Source organism: Poecilia latipinna, unplaced genomic scaffold (genome assembly GCF_001443285.1).
Source record: "Poecilia latipinna isolate Pla-1442-1.1 unplaced genomic scaffold, P_latipinna-1.0 Scaffold2138, whole genome shotgun sequence".
Lineage (NCBI taxonomy): Eukaryota > Metazoa > Chordata > Actinopteri > Cyprinodontiformes > Poeciliidae > Poecilia > Poecilia latipinna.
Genome location: NW_015114754.1, coordinates 1 through 19,602, shown reverse-complemented (window position 1 = coordinate 19,602; position 19,602 = coordinate 1). Strand labels below are relative to the sequence as shown.

General features: G+C 37.2%; 1 protein-coding gene across 11 annotated transcripts in view; it reads left to right on the top strand.

Moving 5' to 3' along the window:
• LOC106936415 (leucine-rich repeat-containing protein 7) overlaps positions 1-19,523 on the top strand; it is a 94,391-nt gene extending 74,868 nt beyond the window's left edge. For 5 of the 11 annotated variants that reach the window (XM_015017402.1, XM_015017405.1, XM_015017404.1 and 2 more), the window contains 10 exons: positions 47-394; positions 1,534-1,779; positions 3,623-3,835; positions 5,926-6,093; positions 6,937-7,056; positions 7,190-7,400; positions 8,467-8,717; positions 10,268-10,360; positions 15,839-15,913; positions 19,251-19,523. In XM_015017402.1, coding sequence (XP_014872888.1) covers positions 47-394; positions 1,534-1,779; positions 3,623-3,835; positions 5,926-6,093; positions 6,937-7,056; positions 7,190-7,400; positions 8,467-8,717; positions 10,268-10,360; positions 15,839-15,913; positions 19,251-19,361 — 1,836 coding nt within the window. In that variant the 3' untranslated portion in view covers positions 19,362-19,523. Of the gene's footprint in view, positions 1-46; positions 395-1,533; positions 1,780-3,622; positions 3,836-5,925; positions 6,094-6,936; positions 7,057-7,189; positions 7,401-8,466; positions 8,718-10,267; positions 10,361-15,838; positions 15,914-19,046 lie in introns of all 11 variants that reach the window. The other 6 variants (XM_015017407.1, XM_015017412.1, XM_015017406.1 and 3 more) reach the window with 5 other exon arrangements.
• Positions 19,524-19,602: the final 79 nt, after the last annotated feature.

Sequence of the window (19,602 nt, the reverse complement as noted above, 5' to 3'; positions counted from 1 at the left end):
CTGAATCCTTTCCACTGACTCATTGATGAACTTTCTACCCAATCAGGTGACCATAGATCGCAGGATCCCTCCTCCATTCCCCAACACACCAGATTATGTAAACCACTCCTCAAAGGCCATGGATTACTTGAGTCAACCGGGAAAGACGCTACCCAAGGAGCTTGTGAGTCCTCGGTATCGTGCGTATCCACCGCTGGAGATGTTTTCATTCCCCCAAGCCCCAATCAACCAGGACGGCCCGTCCAGCCAGCAGCAGCAAACTATCTCAACGCGATCCAGGCCAGGCTTTCTGAGGAGAGCCGACTCTTTGGTGAGCTCCACTGAGCTCGCCTTGTTTCGCAGAGTTCATGAAGCCCAGCAGGAGGCGCTACAGGAAGCTCAGTACAAGCATCAGGTAGGAGCCAGTAAAAAAAAAGAAAACAATGCCTTTTTAAAATTCATCACATAACATGTCCAACATCAAAAATGTGTTCATGTTAATCCACACAGCACATGTGCTGCTATAAGTATATGAAAGCAATTACGGTAATCAAACACAGATCTGCTAATCTTGTTGTGTTGAAGTGTTTTTTTGTTTTGTTTTTGATTGAGTGATTGTAAATCCTTTCTGTTACGTTTTTATGACATTCTAATTATTACAGTTGTTTTCTTTTATACTGTTCATAAAGTGTGCACTGCAAAAAACGCAACATCTTACCAAGTCATTTTGGTCCAGTTTCTAATGCAGACAGTATATTTGAAATCAGACAAAACAGACTTATAACAAGATGTTTCTCCCGTTTTATGAGTGAATTAATCTGGCAGTGGACCTGCTACTTTTCCACCAATATTAAGGAATTACTGACTTAAAACAAGTTTCTTTATCTTCCTGAAGAATTACTTATAAGTTTGTTTTATTTTAAGTGTAGTAAAATATTTGCACTAGAACCTAAATCAAAAATACTTTGCAAGATTTTGTGTTTTTACAGTGTATTTTGAGGAAATCAAGTCTTTCTTCTTTTAAACTGTATTTCTGGCTATTCCACCAAAAATACAATTACTTTTGTGTTTATACTCTTTTATGCCAACATATTTAAAATACATAAATAAAATAAAATAATTTGAATCAAATTAGTAAAATGTGCATCTTTTGACAGTGTATAAAGGCCACTGCAGATAGAAAAAACTGGTACATTTCTAACAAATGTACCAGTTTGGAAATTTCTGAGCTTGAAAAGTCACATATTTGAGAGAAAAAAAATGTATTGACTTGAAACAAACCCCTAAATCTTGCTGAAAAATTACTTGCAAGTTAGTTTTGTCTTATTTCAGGTGTACTAAGATATTTGCACTTTAAACTAAACCAAAACTACTTGGTAAGATTTTGTGTTTTTGCAGTGTGCGTCTGATATACGAAGATTTTCTGTCTTGTCAAAAGAGAAATGTGTGTCTTATTTCAGTTTGATTTAATTTATACTCCTGATTTGCTAATATAGGTGCTGTGCACCGATTGTGATAAAAACAAGCTGATATAATTTGTTTGTTTGGACTCAGACGGACCCGCCGCATTACAGTCGGGCTCTTGCCTACTCGTCCCCCATGGAGCATTCTGCCCTCACCAACATGTCTGACAACCAAAATCAGATGATGCACAACAAGAGAAACGGTCGCTACGACGACGACTACACCACTTACCAGGAGCAGAAGAAGCCCATGATTGGTTATCCGACCAAAAGTCTGACTCAGCGTCGCCCCCTGTCTGCTCGGAGCTACAGCACCGAAACGTACGGAGCATCTCAGGTAATGCAAATAAAAAACAAACAAAAAAAACCCTTTAGCTGCTTCTCTTCACTTTATAAGCTGGGTTTTGAGTTTTTGATTTCATCTATATTTAAACCAGTTTATGTATAATTAGATATATAACTTTTGTCTTGGTTAAAGTGAAAGCAGTTTTCCCATCTATAAAATAACTTGTTGTTTTTCAAAGCTTTCTACTATTTGTACAATTTTCTTTCTCAGCAGGTCACATTTTAAACGTAAACTATTTGTCAAAGAAGAAATATTTGCTTCTCAGTGGCAATTTTCTACTGATAATTATGTGGCTTCTACCTCTCATTATAGCAGTATTACAAAAGAAATAAATATTGTTTCCTACAACACATGATAATAAAACCCCACGGAAATAAGACAACTGTAATAAGATCCATCAGGAAAATGAAAACACATTTAAACCTGGTCTATGTTTTAGATTTATATTTAAAGAAAAAAAAAATCCTAATAATATCTGAAGTATTGTAACAACTATAGATATGTTTACATTTTCTTTATCACATGCATCACTTTAAAGTTATTCACTGTCAGCTAATGCATATGATCATCTGATGCCCACACATTGTTGGATGGCTCAATAGATCCTTCTGTTGAGCTTTCAGTAAGTTAGCTTCACCTGTAAATATAAATGATTTAAGTAGTTGTAGGGATTCATAAATAAATAACTGGAGTTTTATTCATAAGCTGAAGCAAAAACACTCTGAGATGAGGAATCCTTTTTTTATTTCCTTAGCAGGCAGAATATTAGATCTTGTTTGGTGTTAATTAGTTGGAGTCGGCCTGTTGAAGCTTCCTTTCAGCCAGCTGACTGGCAGAATGTTGCAACAGATACAGGAGAGGCAACTTTAACCCAGTAGCATTTTGTAGCATTTCATTAGCTAGCCACTTGCTATCTGGAATAAGAACCCAAAAACATTTATTCCATCTTCCATGAATTAGGTAATAATCTTGCAACTGTAGTCAAATTTCTTTTGATGCTGTTCAGATTCCTGAACTCAGGCGTATGCAGCTGCTCATATTCCTGGAACACGCAGAGAAATGGCCTATATTGGCTGAGGAGTTTAAGGATCTGGGATTACAACAGCTTCTCGATTCTTTCCTTTAATTATCTCGGTGTGAGTGAGGATGCTGTTCATCCTGCTTCCTTGTTTTTAAGACCCACTCCTTCATAAATAATCCCTTCAAGATATTCTGGGTTCGTTACAAGTCAGATGTTCCTAAAATACCCACAGAGATGTGTCCAACAGCATACCTGATTAGATGGCGAAGCATTTCATCTGCTGTCGTTCAGCAGGAGAAAGTAGGGCACTTGGTGCCTCTGTGGCTGTTTACTCAAATTATATGTTTTCACTACAGTGCTCATTTTGTTTAAAGTATTTAGGTTTTATAAAAATTTATTTTTTACATGTTTGTTGAAACTGTCATTGTGACACGACAGTGAAAATATCGAGCTTTTTTTCCTTTTTCCAATGCTAACTAGAAACAACCAATCAGAGCCAGGAGGCGGGACTTAGCGCTGTCAATCATCTCTGTTTTTGAGAGCATTTTCACATATTGAAACATTTATAATATGTTTTATTTTAATTGTTTTTTTCTACTGGAATGTTCTGACCAACATGTAGACATTTTCCAGATGAGTTCAAATTCTTCTTCAATAACTGTTACATTTATTTTATTTGTATTAATGAACTACACAAATCTTGATTCTTAAAATCATTACAATGACACTGTAAAACATATTTTTTGCAACAGTTCCATACTCTGCACTCCCTTCGCTCTCTTCCCTTTGTGTTTGTACATTTTGCCCCCTCAGGCCCGCCCCGTGTCGGCTCGCCCCACCATGGCCGCCCTGCTGGAGAAGATGCCGCCCGACTACACCCTGGCCACCTGCCCCGAGAAACCGTCTGAGGACACCATCAAAGTGCGGCCCGTTGTCTCGCAGAAACCCGAGGACATCACCTCCAAGATGCCCGCCGACTGGAGGCAGCAGCTCCTCAGACACATAGAGGCCAAGCGGTTGGACAGAGTACGTCCTCCCCAGAAAACATGCTTACAGCACACACACACGTAAACACACAGCACTGAGAAGCCCCTCTGTCTGTATCCGTGTTAGTCTGTGTTGTAAGGTTGTAAGGCTGCATGTGTGTCCGCTCCACACTGTCGCTGTCAGCCTGATCAACCGCACACTCGCCGATGGATATGTGCTTGAAGAGTCACATTTCCTTACATTCAGTTCAGCAAAATCTCCATTCTACTGAGCAATCTGGTCCTGTCTCATTTTATCCTTTTCTTTTTTATTCAAGGCGAAAAGTGACTAAAATATGATGGCGCATCAATCAGGTCCTGGTAGATAGAAAAATGGAGGAAATTTCCACCAAAACATCTTTGAGATTAATCTCTAAAATCTGCAAGAAAAAACAATGAAATGTCTAAGTTTGAAAATTTGCTACAAAAACAGACATTTTGATACCTCAGAAATTTCTTGGAAAAAAAGCCTAAGTTTAAACGTTTACATTTTCTCACTTTTAAAACTCAGAAATGTTTAGTTTTTTGTAGAAATTCTTTTGAAATTAGTCTCAAAATTTCAGATTTTTTTCTCCATGTTTTAAAAGATGAAAATTAGCTAGAAGAGCAGAAAATTTGAGATTAATATAAAAAAAAATTAGGAAAAAAGTCAAAACATTTTTGACTTTTGGGGAAGTTTTTTTTTTTATTAATCTCAACATTTCAGATGTTTTTCTTTGTGTTTTAAAAGATGAAAATTTGCTAGGAAAAACAGAAAATTTGAGATTAATCTAAATTTTATTTTAGGAAAATGCCAAACATTTTTCATTTTTGAAACTCAGGGTTTTTTTTCTATAAATGTTTTGAGATTAATCTCAAAATTTCAGGGTTTTTTCTGTTTGAAAAGTCGAACATTTGCTAGAAGCTCCTCCTACCCAGTAATTTTTTAAACATTTTTCTCTTTTTAAACTCAGAAATGTCTGTTTTTTTGTTGCTTTTTTTTCTCTCTAAGCTTTCAGAGAATAATCTCAAAATTTCTGAGCTTTATGTTCAACTTTTCCAGCTCTGAAACTTCAGGATTTTTTGTAGAAAATTTCTTAAATTAGTCTTGAAACTTCTGAGTTTTGTTATGGAAATTGACTCATTTTTCTGTGTACACTGGCCCGAATACAGTGTCATATCTTTTCTAAAATCCCGATGATTTTAGAGTTTTTATTTAAAATTGACAGAAAATCTCAATATAATGCTGAAATTCCTTTTAATTGTTTTCACTTGTCTGAAAAAAGTTGAGAAATCCTCTAAATCACAGAAATTCTCAAAGATGATATTTTGAAGTTTTGCATTGTCTTCACATCTGTACACAGATGTTAGTAAAGTTGAAAACAATAACTCCCTGTACAAACAAAATATTTACTTTCAAATAATTTGTGTGTGGTACAGTTAAGGCCAAAAGTATTCATACCACCCTGATTAATTTGGGGAGGCGTCTCTGAAAAGAAAACAAAACCATGTAAAGTCAAAATATTGCAGGTATGTTTACACTTTACCAGAAAAATGGCATTTCAAAGATAATTTATATTATTCTCAATAATCTTTGGAAACTTATTCATTGGTATTACACCAGTCCAATCCCTCTTATTACAGCTGAGCAGCTTTTTAAGTTTTCCTTACCACCATTCTGCTCTGATTTTTTCATTTTATTTTTTCTGAATGAATTAAAATGTTAATACTCCTTTCAGACAGAAGCAGGAGAATTGGGCAAAACAAAAAGGTTGATAAAAATAGACACATCTCTTATTTAGTCATGCAGAAAGCTACATCTGGTTGTGATTATTTTTTCCAGGAACATTTTAAAACTCGTGGTTAAGTGTTAAGGATCCAGTTGCTGGAATGAACTGATCCACTTCCTGTTTTGTGCGTATTGACCAATCACTAGCTAACATTTTTCTGTGCTTTCAGCAACTCTGCACTGTTGTTGTTGTTGTTGATTTTATATCAGTGTTGTTGTTTGTTTTGTTGTGGAGCTGTGCTGGCTCGCTGTGTTGGCTCCGCCCCTTTGCCCCTCCCCCCCGTCATTCACCCATGTCATGTGATGTTGTCTCCTCCAATCAGAGTGGTGTCCTAAAGCACAACACGCTCACCCTGGGCATGCTCTATCAGGGCGGGGGTCACGGCCAGGGGCGCAGCACCACTTTGAACTTTAACCTTTACAATAACACTAGGCATGAGCCCCCTGCTGGCCGCTGGCTGCCACTACCTCCGCCTCCGTCTGCCATCACCGTGAGTATCCTGATGAGAGAACCTGATTACAGTCACTGCATACATGTGATCGCAAAAAGCTTTGGGGAGCTGCAGGCGGTGGTCGTTTTAACCACATTAAACGTTCTTTGTTTGTTTTGTGAGTGTTTATATCACTGTTTAAACATTCATGTTTTATCCAAACCACTAGAAGAGTCACAGGAATCCTGCCTGGCTTATATGAATCTACTATATGAGATATTTGTGACTAATTAAAGTGAACTACATTTGCAGAAGAGGATTTTGACTGCTGGGGGGGGGGAATCAAGACTGTTTTCTCAAAATTCTGATTTTAAATTGAGAATTTTGACTTTAAGTTCAAAATTCTGACTTTAAGGATTGTGACGTTTTTCCTAAAACTTTAAATTTTTGTGTCAGATTTGACCTTAGACTCTGAATTCTGACATTTAAATCAGAATCTGACTTTTTTCTAAGAATTTTGACTTAATCATGAATCTAACTTTTTTCTCAGAATTCAGTTTTTTTTCTCAAAATTCTGACTTTGTTCTCCGAATTCTGACTTTCGATCTGAAAAGATTAAAGTAAATCTGCCTATTTGTGACCAGATTAGGACTCAAGTTAGCTCCAGGTTTAAACAGTTTTAAACTTGTTACAGTTTTGCTCTACAGAAAAACATACCAATAAATTGTGACTTCTGTGGAAGTAGCATCTAAGTTTAAATGGAAGAATCTCAAATTCTTAAAAGTTGCATCAAAGCACTTTGGTTAAAATCTTATTTTTAAGGTGTAATCTCACCAGCTGAAGCTCAGGAGAATTACTGCTGTGAACCTTTTCAGTATTTTTTTGTCCGTCTCTTTTTCCCAGACGCCTTCTCAGCAGGCTGCAATGCTGGATAATGACCAGGAGGGGGTGACAGGGAGCAACCAGTGGGCTCCCTACTCACTCGGTCGAAGAGACGTTCCACCTGAGAACCTCATGAAAAAGGTCGATAAATCAGTGAATGTAAACCCAGTGAACTCAGACATGAGAAAAGTAAAACCTGGTTGTAGGGAAGTGGCGAGTGGCAGCGCCGCTGTGATTGTGACTAATTGTCATTTTGTGGTTCTTGTTCCCACAGGGCGGACATCCACACAACCCCTCCCATCAGTCACACAACACCATGATCGTCACCTCCACCTCCTCGTCCTCGGCCGCCGCGCCTCACCGCGTTGTCGGGCAGCAGGTTTACGACGGGATGATGAACAAGGGGGGCCAATACCAGCAAGGAATGTCGCTGTCAGTGGTACCAGCAGGCGGTCCGGGCCAGTACCAAGGCAACGTGTCACAGGGTAAACAGCAGACCTCCATGCCACGCTTTAATGAGCTTTATTTTACATTTAATGCCTTGCAGCACATGAAATCTTACCATTTTTATCTTACTGTACTTGAAATAAAACAAGGGCAGTGAGTAAAAGTAGCTATTTGATCTTATTTTCACTAAATAATTCCTTAATATTGATGAAAAACTAGTGGATTATTTTTCTTATAACAAGGGGAAAATGTCTTGTAATAAGTGAATTAACCTGCCAATGGAAGAAGGACTTTTTCATCAATATTAAGAAATTATTTATTTGAAATAAGCTCATTTTTATTGCTGAAAAGTTTTCTCTTATTTTAAGACATTTTCCCCATGTGCCTAAAATCAGCTCTGCAAAAACACAAAACCTGATGAAGTATTTTAACCTAGTTTCTAATATCTGACTTTAAATAAGAGAACTAACTTTTCAGTGAATGATTCTTTAACACTGGTGTAAAAGTACTAGTTCCATTGGCAGATTAATTCAGCTGTAACATTTTACCCTTGTCATAAGTGAAACAATCTGCTAGTAGGACGAGTACTATTTCATCAATATTAAGGAATTATTTAGTTAAAACAAGTTCAAACAAGGTTTTCTCTTCTTCCAAGTGAGCTAAGATGTTTGCACTAGAAACTACATTAAAGTTACTTGGTGAGATTTTGTGTTTTTGCAGTGAAACGTATCAATATCCTTTGACTTTTCTAACATTTTGTCATATTGATGAAGTATTTGCAATTTAGTGAATACAAAATACTTCATATTTGTGATGTGGAAGGAAATTGAATGGTTTTGTAATCAGGAACACATGAAGAAGTCGTGTTAAAGACCAACATTCTTCATATTTAAGTCAATAAGAAGCCCCTTAACTTCTTATTTTGACTCTATAATCTTAAAAATCTTTTTAAAAATAGTCTTAAAAGATGATAGTTTGAGTATTGTCAGCAGTGCTTTCCAGTAACCACCTGGTCAAATGTTCAAATTTCCTGTCAAGTTTTCTGGGGAAACCCAGACATTTAAATGAGAAACCAAACTTTAGTTCGCTTTGTGTTTTGGTCAGGCCTTCCCTCCCCTGGCCAGGCGTACCCCAGCGGCGGCCTGCCCATGGCGCTGTCATCATCTGGGAACCAGTCTCAGTACAACCCCCACACCTCCCATCAGCCGGCTACCAACCCGCAGTACCACATGAATCAAGGCATGACCCACAGCAACCAGGCCGTCATGGCAACCCACACCAACCCGCGGCCTCAGAGCGCCCGCTGCCTGCTGCAGACTAAAGGCCAGAAAAGCACCGACGGTTTCCAAGAGCAGGTATGGAGATGCTAGCAGGCTGTGCTGGTTCTGCTGCTGAGACACAGGAAACGTTAGCATTCCTCAAATACAGCAATGGCTCATTTTCCACAGGCAGATTTTGATGTAAAAAACATAAAGTCAGTCTTACCAACTATATTTGGTCTCGTTTATAGTGCAGATATGTTAGCATACTTGATTTAAAGCAAAACTAACTTATAAAGTAACTTTTTAGGAAGATATAGGAGCTTTTTTATGGAAATATTTAATATAATAGATGAACTACTTCCACTGGCAGAAAAATATCTTGTTTTAAGTAAATTAGTGTGTTTTTTTATTAATATTAAGGAATTTTTTACTTAATTCTTAGCCCCTATGTCTTGTTAAAACGTTACTTTTAGGTTTTATCTTATTTCAAGTGTACTAAGATGTTTGCTGATTGCTTGACCAACATCACTGCAAAAACTCTAAATCTTACCAAGTAATTTTGGTTGAATTAAGACAAAACTAACCTAAAGTCAATTTTTAATAAGATATAGGAGCTTGTTTTATGTAAATAATTCCTTAGTGGTGACAATTTAATTCCACTGGTGGATTTTTTTCACTCATAAAAGGAGAAAAATATCTTGTTATAAATGAAGTGCCACTTTTTTATTATTAATGTTAAGGAATTATTTACTTAAAACAAGCTCACATGTAAGTTAGTTTTACTTATATCAAGTGTACTAACATATTGCTCTAGAAATTAGACCAATAATTCCAATAATAGAATTTAATAGTTTGACCAACATCACTGCAAAAACTCTAAATCTTATCTGAAGTGTTTTTGGTCTTTTTTCTGGATCACTTGAAAAAAGACAAAACCAACTTAAAGTGACTTTTCAGCCAGAAATAAGAGCTTGTTTCCAGTCAATAATCCATCAATATTGATGAAAAAATACTGTTTCCCTGGCAGATTATATCAATTATGACATGGAAAAAATATCTTGTTATAAGTAAAATAGTCTGCACCTTTCCATCAATATTAATTAATTATTCAATAAAAAGAAGCTCCTATGTCTTGTTGACAAACTGCTTGCATGTTATATTTGTCTTATTTCAAGAGTACTAATATATTTTCACTAGAAACTAGACTGTAAATACTTTGTAAGGTTTTTTCTTTCTTTTTACGGTGTCGCTGCAATAAACAAGCAGCTAATATTAATAAAATGTGGAGATAATTATGTAACTTAGCCGCCACGGAGCCACAGTCTGTGCTGAAACAGAGCCGGAGGTGTCAGTCGCAGTCAGAAACGCTGCGCAGATGGAGAGCTCAGAAAGGGACATGAAGTCATTTGCACCAGTCTGCACCGCGACCTGCCTCTGGGTTTTTTTGTTTTTCTTGTTTCCCCCCCTTCATTGCAAGAGACAGCTTCCCATTATGCCAAACAGAAAACCCTGACAGCGTTATTGGTGGCCTGGTTGTTCCAGATAGCCGCCGAAGCGCCGCTCCTCGTGTTTGTTTGCTCTCTGCAGTTTTCGCCGTGCGTGCGTTTCACTTTCAGCTGTCTCTCTCTGCTCTTCCTGCCTAGCTGTGTGTGAGGATAGAGAAGAACCCCGGCCTCGGCTTCAGTATCTCTGGCGGCATCAGCGGCCAGGGGAACCCCTTCAAGCCCTCCGACATGGTACGACCTGACCCAGCCTGTCAGCCAATCACAGCCTCCTCAGCACTACCTCAGAGTTGCCATGGAAACTGCAGCTCGTTACCGCAGTGTTTGTCTGCGAGGCAGAGAGGCCGACGTGGTTGACTTACAGTGAATATTTTTGTTTTTATAACTTAAAGAGGCAGGTTATGTTTGTTTCCAGGCACATTGAGGCATTTTGTAGCTAAGCTAACCAGAGATGGGCAGAGTACCCAAAACTTGTACGCTAGTAAAACGTAGCCAAGAAATTACTCAAGTAAGAGTAAAAACGTATTTGGTAAAAAGTTTATTCAATTACTGAGTAACTGATCAAATTACCAATCATTTAATATTTAAAAATATAAAATTAAGTCAAAATTTTGGTATTTTAAGGACCAAAATGACAATAATTCACCAAAGTAATAAAATCAGGCAAATTAAATTTTTCCAAATCAGTTTCTTTCAAAATAAAACTTATGTGTCTGTGTCTGGTGAATTTTTGGTTAAAATATGTTTGTTTTTCATTTAGCAGGTAGAAAATCCAGAAATTTTACTCAAGTAAGAATAAAAAATACAGCATAATAAAAATATTTTTTATCCAAAACAGTTACTCAAGTAAATGTAAGTCAATACTACTAAACTTTATGATCAAGTAACTATATTACCTTCAGTTGTTAAAAAATGCTATAAATGTCAAATATGTCTTGAAATTGGGCCTCTGTCTCTTTAAATCCTCGCGCTCTCTCTGAAGTCATCGCACCATGGCTCCTCTAGTAACCCTTTAAAAACGTTTTTATCAGTGAAGTAGCTCGTATGATGAGCTCAGCAGATCCTTGAGGTGTTTGCTGATTGCTGCTGGCTAGTCTGAAGGAGCTGAGTGGGCGGTGCCCTGTGAGGAGCCTCCAGGAAGAGCTGCGCCTCAGAGGCGGGGCTACGTCCACCGAGCTGAATGGTTGCCATGGAGATTAGAGGATTTCTAAAACATGAATGAAAATATCAAAGTGGTGCTCCAGGTATGATTTTGATGTAAAGCTACAAAACGCTGATTTAAGCGAACACTGGCCCTTTAAATGTATTAAAAACGTAACTGAAATTCATCAGGTTAGTAGAAAAAACCTAACATATTTTCCGCCGTCTGCAGCTGTTCTGAGCCGCCTTGTAGCGTCATCAGACTCAGATCTTACAAGAAACGCCAAGCTCTTTCATCGATGGGACTTCTAAATTTGACTGAGCCCGTCTGCAGCAGCCTGAGCCCGTTGGGTCGGAGATCCCCCAGGCCCGCTCTACAAGGCGATCTGTCCCAGAAACAAGACGCTTCGCCCGGCCTCAAGGAGCGCGGCGCCGCACACAAAAAGCTCCAGCTGCTTTTTTTAGCCGTCTGCTCAGTTCTGGGACGCTGTGGGCGATTTTAGATGTTGCTTTGATTCAGGGATGGAAGGTTTGACGTTTTATTCTGACAGGACGTCCCACTCTGAGGACGAAGTTTTACTGTGAAGGTAGAAAGAAAACTGTTGTTTAACTTTTATCTTAAGGTTGGGTAGCTGCTGACTTGAGCAGTTATTTTATAGTTCCTGTTATACCTGGTGATGCAGCAGCAGAGTCTCAGCAGATGAACTTTTCTCAGTAAGTCATGACAGAATGCGTGCTCTATAAAAAAACATCTTAAATGATGATATTTTATTGTGAAGTTAATAAGTAAATTTTATTTATAGAGGACCTTCCTCAGACATCAGTCACAAAGTGGGAATTATTTACTTTAGAAAAGGTTTTGGTTTACTTTTAAGCATAATTAAAAAAGTATTATTATGTAAAATTTACTCTTTTAAGCTTTACATCATGTTATAATGTTATTAACTCATGAAAAACATATCTGGAAATAGTTTACTCTCCCATGGCAACCAGTCAGCTGGGTGGACCTAGCCCCGCCTTCGAGGCTCAGCTCCTTCAGACTAGCCAGCAGCAATTAGCAAACACCTGGTGGAACCGCACATCTGCTGAGCTTTTTATGCAACGCTGGTCAAAATGTTGTTAAAGGGTTAACAGAGGAGCCATGTTGTGATGAAGGCGGAGTTACAGAAAGACCAGGAGCTTTTAAAGAGACAGAGACCCAATTTCAAGGTATTAAGTTACAAAGTAAAATTTATTCTAAGTCATATTTGGTATATATAGTATGTGTTTAACAGCAGAAGGTGAGATGGTTACTTGGTTTTACCATAAAATAACCCTTAACAATTTTTATTTTATTTAATTGGGAATCTGCAGAATATTATCCAATGAATCTGAAATTCTGTAAATATACTACAAAACACTGCTGAGCTGTAACTTTCCTGTCTTTTACAACAGCAAGAAAACTCAATAAAACCCATTAGAGTGAATTATTCTGCAAAGTCCTGTACATCTTAGCATGGAGGAAGGTATCAGGTGAAACACCCTGTAAATCTATGAGGAGCTTTAAAATACCAACTCTCTGCGTTCCAGTACAAAACAATTATTGTTCAGTAAAACATCAGCAGATATTTTGCTGATTTTCACTAATATTTACCCTGGATGTAGCAAACGGGGTGTTTTATATAAAAGAACGATACCAGGTTTAGGCTTTTAAATTCACAAAATTGCACATCAGTGCTTTGATTACCAGAGCTAAAGACATACAGTGACACTAATCCTTAGTGCGGTAGCGCCCTCTAGTGTTCAACTTGCTTTTTGCATTATTTTGGAATGAATTAGCTCAACATGGTGTGTCAAACTGAAGGTTCTGGGGCCAAATCTGGGCACACAGCTTCTTATGTGGCCCTCTGGACTCCAGAGAGGTGCAGAAATCAAACCTAAGGTGCTTAAATATTATTTTATCAAGCAGTTTTTTTGTTTGCTGCCAAACAGTCAGTCCCTCCAGTTTTTGCAATTTCACACAGAATCAACATGTTTCGTGCTAATGCATAATCATGAGTTTATTGCAAATTTTCCACAAAGAATGGTCAACAACATCCGGCTAGCTAACTCCCACCTGCCTCAGCTGTAGCAAAGAAATCACATTTACTGCCATACAAAAGCACAAAAATGTTTAATATATCTCCAGAAAACAATCATTAAAGAGGGACGCATCAGTGTGAAGAGATATGTAGAGCAGAACTCATTTAATGTGCAAACAGCTGCTTATTAGCGTTAAAACAGTTTGCTAAAGGTTTTTATCAATACGTTCTTTGAGATCTAGATGTGGTTCAAATTGCAGATTGACATCCTTGACATTGGACATACTGTACAATGCAAGGCATAAATGTAACGTTTTCAATAAAAGTCGCCTGATAATAAATAGGAACTTTAATTTGTATTGAAGTGAAGAACTAAAAAGTGACGCCTAATTAAGTTCAAGTCGCAGCAGTGTATTCTCTTCCTGCTCTGAGTCGGGTTTGGTCCATTGATGGCGCCTGCAGAAGTCATTATTCGGTGTCTGAAGAGCAGCAACAGTAATCCTGCAGGATTGACCTTAAAAAACGTAGCGGCTCTCTGCACCTCCGGGTCCGTTTCAGTTCTGGTTAATTAGAGTGCAGTAAGAAGAAACGTTGCCTCATATTGACTGGATCTTTGATCTGTTCGCTTTTCAGAAGAAACTGTTTCCTTCCTGCTTGTCTTTCTTCTCCTCTATATGTATTATGTAAGGCTCTCCTCTGAAAGGTAAAACTAACAAAATGAAAACCTGAAACAAGTGAAAACAAAAACTGTAACTATAATATAAAACTATCTTTTCTTTTAATTTTTGTATATACAACAAACATTACAGACTGACAAAAACCAAAAAGAGGTATTGTTCTACAAAACAATGAACCAGAACATAGAATGAATAACAAACAAGGAAGTTTACATTAAAATGGAAACATTCGAAACAAAAACAAAACACGGAACATAAGCAGCTGGTGTCGCAACAGAAACAATGAAATAGTTTAACAGGAGATACTTTTTTCAATTATTTTCTTTTTGCATTATTATTTCTATTCTCTTTTCTATACGGTTAGATTATCCCAACGTCACAGATATTTTGGGTAGAAGAGTAAAAAAGAGGGAGAAAATAGAAAGCAAACAGATAAATAAATAAAAGTACATCCCAGAACAAAGCATAAATATATAAAGGATAACTTTAAAAAAATACACTCTGGGATCTTATTATTAGGCTCTCCCATTTCCTCTCTCCTCTCCTGGTGTTTGGTGGCACTAATTACCTAAAACAGACTGGAATTACAGATATAATAGTCTTTGTTCTCATTTTTATGAATCTTTCATTCTACGTTTTTGCAACAAAAAAAAATTTATGTAATTTTTTAAAATCTTTTGCTAAAATGTCGTCCAATTAAACGGTTGTGTTTTTCTGTGATGAAAGATGAATTTATTTCAAACTAATGATGGTTCTTTTACCAGAAATGCCCTCCACTGGGGACGTTGTCCTTTAAAACTCCACTTTTTTCCCCTTTCCTTATATCACTGTTGCACACTAAGCTAACTCTGATTTAGCTGCTAAAATCTCATCAGTCTGTGGAAAATATTTCCCCGTTTTCCAGATTAAGACCATTTTAACGATACCTTACGTTGTTGTGTTTTTCAGCTCTGTGTGCAACTGTTTTACACTGTTACTAATATCAGCTGAAGGCATATTTCCTTAAAATATACAGTGAGCTTTATCCAATCAAAGACTAATTCACTCCAAGCAAATGTCAGTGAAATCATTGTCTTTTCAAGAGTCTGCATGGCAAACCAACCAAGTTTGTTGTGGGATAATTGGAGTATTTTACCATCTGTATGAGGCTCACTGTATGATTGCCAGTGTTGCCACATGTTGCAACTTAACACCTATTTGTGTCTCTTGCTGTGTCGACTCACTCACTGTAGTGTCCTGGATGGTGCTGCACCGTCTCTACTGCATCATTTCTTTATGTCTCCGGTTCTCTCGTGTCCCTCCTTAACGGCACATTTATCTGTGTTCAACATGTAAGCCGCCTGTTGAACCGTGTGGAGTTTCTGCAGCTGCATTGTCTGACTCCTCTGTGTTCGAAAACATCTTTCAGCTCTGGGTGAAAAGATGTTGGTGTTTTTACAATCTCTGCCTTGGGTAATTGAGAGAAAAGGAACAAACATTGGGGGGATGATTGCTGATATCTACTTATTTCCAAACCCACACTTATTTTTCTTCCCATATTCTTGAATTATTTGCTCTTTGTTTACTTTACTACATTTTTAGCTCTAGCCAATAAAAACAATTTTCTTTGAAAAATGCTAAAGCAGTTTCTCAAATAAAAAAGCAGCATTATCATAAACAATCTTTAGTAGTGCTTTTGCAGTATTTTCATTCCTTTGAGGGAGAAATCTGATTTGTTTAAATCTTCGTTTTGTGTTTGGGGTTGGGTTGGATATTGAGATAAGCATGAGAAAGGCAAAGATTCTAAACCATCGTGTCCCTGTGTTGTCCTAACGGTGTATCATTTTGACTTATAGGGTATCTTTGTTACTAGGGTACAGCATGACGGGCCCGCCGCCTCCTCACTGAAGCCCGGAGACAAGATACTGCAGGTAACGTCCTCCCACTCATCATAACGTCAGGCTGCAGTCAGCAACATCCGACCTTTTCAAATAATGAGGCAGCATATTCAGCAGGACATAGCGCACAGTTTTCCATTCAAAGATGGGATGAAATCTCATCTTAGTAGCAACATGCAGTGCCTATAGTCACGTTGCAAAACTGCTAGCCAACGATAACGACCATCGGTTTTGGCTAAAATGAGCTAAATCTTAAATGTATACGTGATATATGAAATTGTCAACACTTAGATGACAAGGTCAGGAAAACGTTTTAATTAAAAAAAATAGCTGACAGAAGTTGGTCAGCTATGCTAGCTTAACTATGACAATCTCAATGTGTAGACGTGCTGTGGAATTTCATGTTTTGGTTTAAAAAAATGGCAACACACTCTGACAAATAATCAGTAGAGCAGGTTTTAAATTAACTTATCAACCACCACAGTGTTTGTACAATCGCTTAATAATCACAGAATAAACACATTATTTAGCAGTTATTAATGTTTTTCTCTCAGACAAAAACACATTTTTGTTCGCAATCTTATTTTATTTTATTTTTTTTTGCAAACAAAAATACATTTCCCACACAGAAATGTTTCCCAAATATTTATATACGTGGGAAATATTTGCATGTTTTTTTGTGTTGAAACCTGATACCTTAGTGAAGCTGTTGTCACTCAGTTACTATGGCAACGGATCTCTGCATAGAGAGTAAGAAAACAGAAAAATGCGAGTGGTTTTGAGTCTCCAGGTTTCTTTTTGTTAACGGAGTTGCTCTATCGCGGCGACACGGCTATGGATGGCAAGTAAAAGAATCATCTTTTACCAAAAATGTTTGGTAATTTTTCTTTTCTCAAAAAAGCAAAACTTTGTTGATCATGATTGATTTGTGAAAGTAATTTAAAAAAAGGTAAAACATCTAAGAGGTTTTTATAGGCACTGTAGCTGCATTAAATATGAGGATTTACAATGTAAAAGATCCACATTTGATTCTGCTTTATATTCTGCCTCGGTATCATGACCATACAGATATCTGGCATGAACTTTCTCCCCCCGACTGTTTCATTTTTGTTTTCATCATTAGTTTTAAAAGCTTAAATATTAGAGCTATATTCTTTAATAAGAGACCTATAACATATTAACTACAAACTCCATGTTTAATATAAGTTATAGACCATAATATAATGTAATATTACATTCCTAACTTGTAGGAATTGTCGAGAAATAGGAATAAAAATCTCCTTCTGATCTTCATAATGAGTCATGTAGTTCTGTTGTTTAAATTATTTCACTTATAACACGGCAAAACTGTCTTGTTATAACATAATTAATCCACTTCTTTCCTAATTTTAAGGAATTATTGTCCTAAAACAAGCTCCTATATATTGCTGAAAACTTACTTGTAAGTTAGTTTTGTCGTATTTCAAGCTTACTAAGATATTTTTTCTAACAACTGGACCAAAAATACTTGGTAAGGTTTTGTGTTTTTGCAGTGTAGAAGTCAATGCTGGTAACCAGCACATGTCTGTTTGCAATTTAGGTAAACAAGCAATTAATCAATAACAATATATATGCAGATAAGCACATGATCAGTATCAATAGCTAATAAATCTGGTAGAATACTCAATAATTTCATTGAACTCTGATCCAGAACTGCACAGCATTCTGGGGGATGTAGCTGCTCTCACAGCTAGCTGAGCAAAGGGTAGTGGAATCAACTCACTCTCTCACTCTTTGGTTACCTAGCAACTCACTCACTCTTTGGTTACCTAGCAACAACCTTTTGAGTAACTGTTTCCCCACCACGCCTCATAACTGCTTAAAAATAAAGAAAAACAATATTCACACCACCAGTTTGGCAGCATTTCATACATTAAAAACAAAAAGCTAATCAATAATGATCAATATCGACTGATATGAAACTCTTATAGATTTTCATTTTATCCTAATACTTTAATACTTTCATTTTCTACAGAAGAACTCATACAGTTGTAGCTCAGTGTTTCTCAAACTGTGGTCCGCCCCTGGTGGGTGTGCCAGGTACTGCATGTAAAGTAATGATCGGAAGAAACCAAGTCATCACTGCTGAGAGTTTTCATGAGTCGTTCACGAACGATTCAGTTCTTTTGAACGAGTTTCAGTTGGTGAGAACTGTTCTTTGTTTTTTACGACTTTGCTTCCTCATAATGCAAATCCGGCCCACCAAAGCTTTTTATGTGGCCCTCTAGACTCTGAAGTGACATTCATAGAACAGGATAACAGCGTACTTACATATTATTTTATCAATCAAATCAAAGCAGTTTTTATCTGTTTACTGTCAAATTACATCAATCAGTCCCTTCTGTTTCTTGTGAATTACTGTGGAAATTCACACAAAGTCAACAAATCCCTGCACTTTTTGTGCTAATACATAAATGTAAGTTTTATTGCAGAATTTTGGATCTAAGTGATTGTTTACAGTGTTTCTTACTTCTACTAAACAGCTGCTTCAGCCTCACTTAATGTCAAGTTATAATCTATAATTATATTGCAAGTAATAAAAAGCTGCATTTACTGTCAAACATAAATACAAATATTTCTAAATTAATAACACAAACACTTTGATTTTTATTGCAAAAAATCATAAAAATACTTGCAAAATCCTAGAAAGACTGAAAAGATTTTCAATATTATTTAATTTAAAAATTGATTTATATTTTAACAGTTTTGTTTGTGGGTTTTATTAATACATTCTGGGACAACCGGCCCTTTAAGAACATTCATGATTTTGATTTGGCCCAAAATTAAAATGATGTTGACATTTAAATTTTGATGTTGTGTTATCACGGGGCAATTTAAGGTTCGCTGGTCTGTGATTGTTTGTTAAATGTGATTCTCAGCCTGAAACAGTAACGTAGCTCAATGCAATCGTTTAAACTGGATCCCAAAGCACACATAAGGACAGCTAAAACTTCAATCTTTCGGTTTTTGAACATTAACAGATCAGTCAAGATAAGAAATCAGTGTCATCTATGTTTCCCCCGCCTCCTCTCTGTTGTCTATCATCTTCACTCCTAAAGTTGTACAGTTTAGCTGGATGAACTCATCTGAAAACCCTTTTTTGTCTTTACCCCTTCTCTTTCTACAGCATGACTGTGTAGCTCCTCCTCTTCTCTCTCTTTTCCCCCAACAGTGATGTGTTACTGAGATAATGATGGCAGTGACCCTCCATCCTCCCACAAAACACTCACACATTGACATGTGTATGGAAAATCTGCAGAACACATACCTCTATACACACATGTGCACACACACACATTGCTGTTGACTGTGCTGCGTGTTTGCCTTGCAGGCTAACGGACATAGTTTTTTACACATGGAGCACGAGACAGCCGTCTCTCTGCTGAAGAGTTTCCCTCGGACCGTGCACTTGGTGGTTCTGAGAGACGGCAGCACGCGATAGAAATAGTTTTATAACAAACAAACCCACTTCCCATCTCTACTCATCTCCATTCAACTCTACCCCACCTGCCCTCTGCTGGAGGCTTGTGGAACTGACATATGAGCCGTCTTTTTTTTTTCTTCTTCTTCTTCTTGGTTTTTGTAACCTTTTTAAAGGAACACACAGACATCTATTTGCCTATTGCTGGACCAAAGGCAAATACTAGTGCCAAAAGTACCATGGGAAACATCTCTTCTCTTCT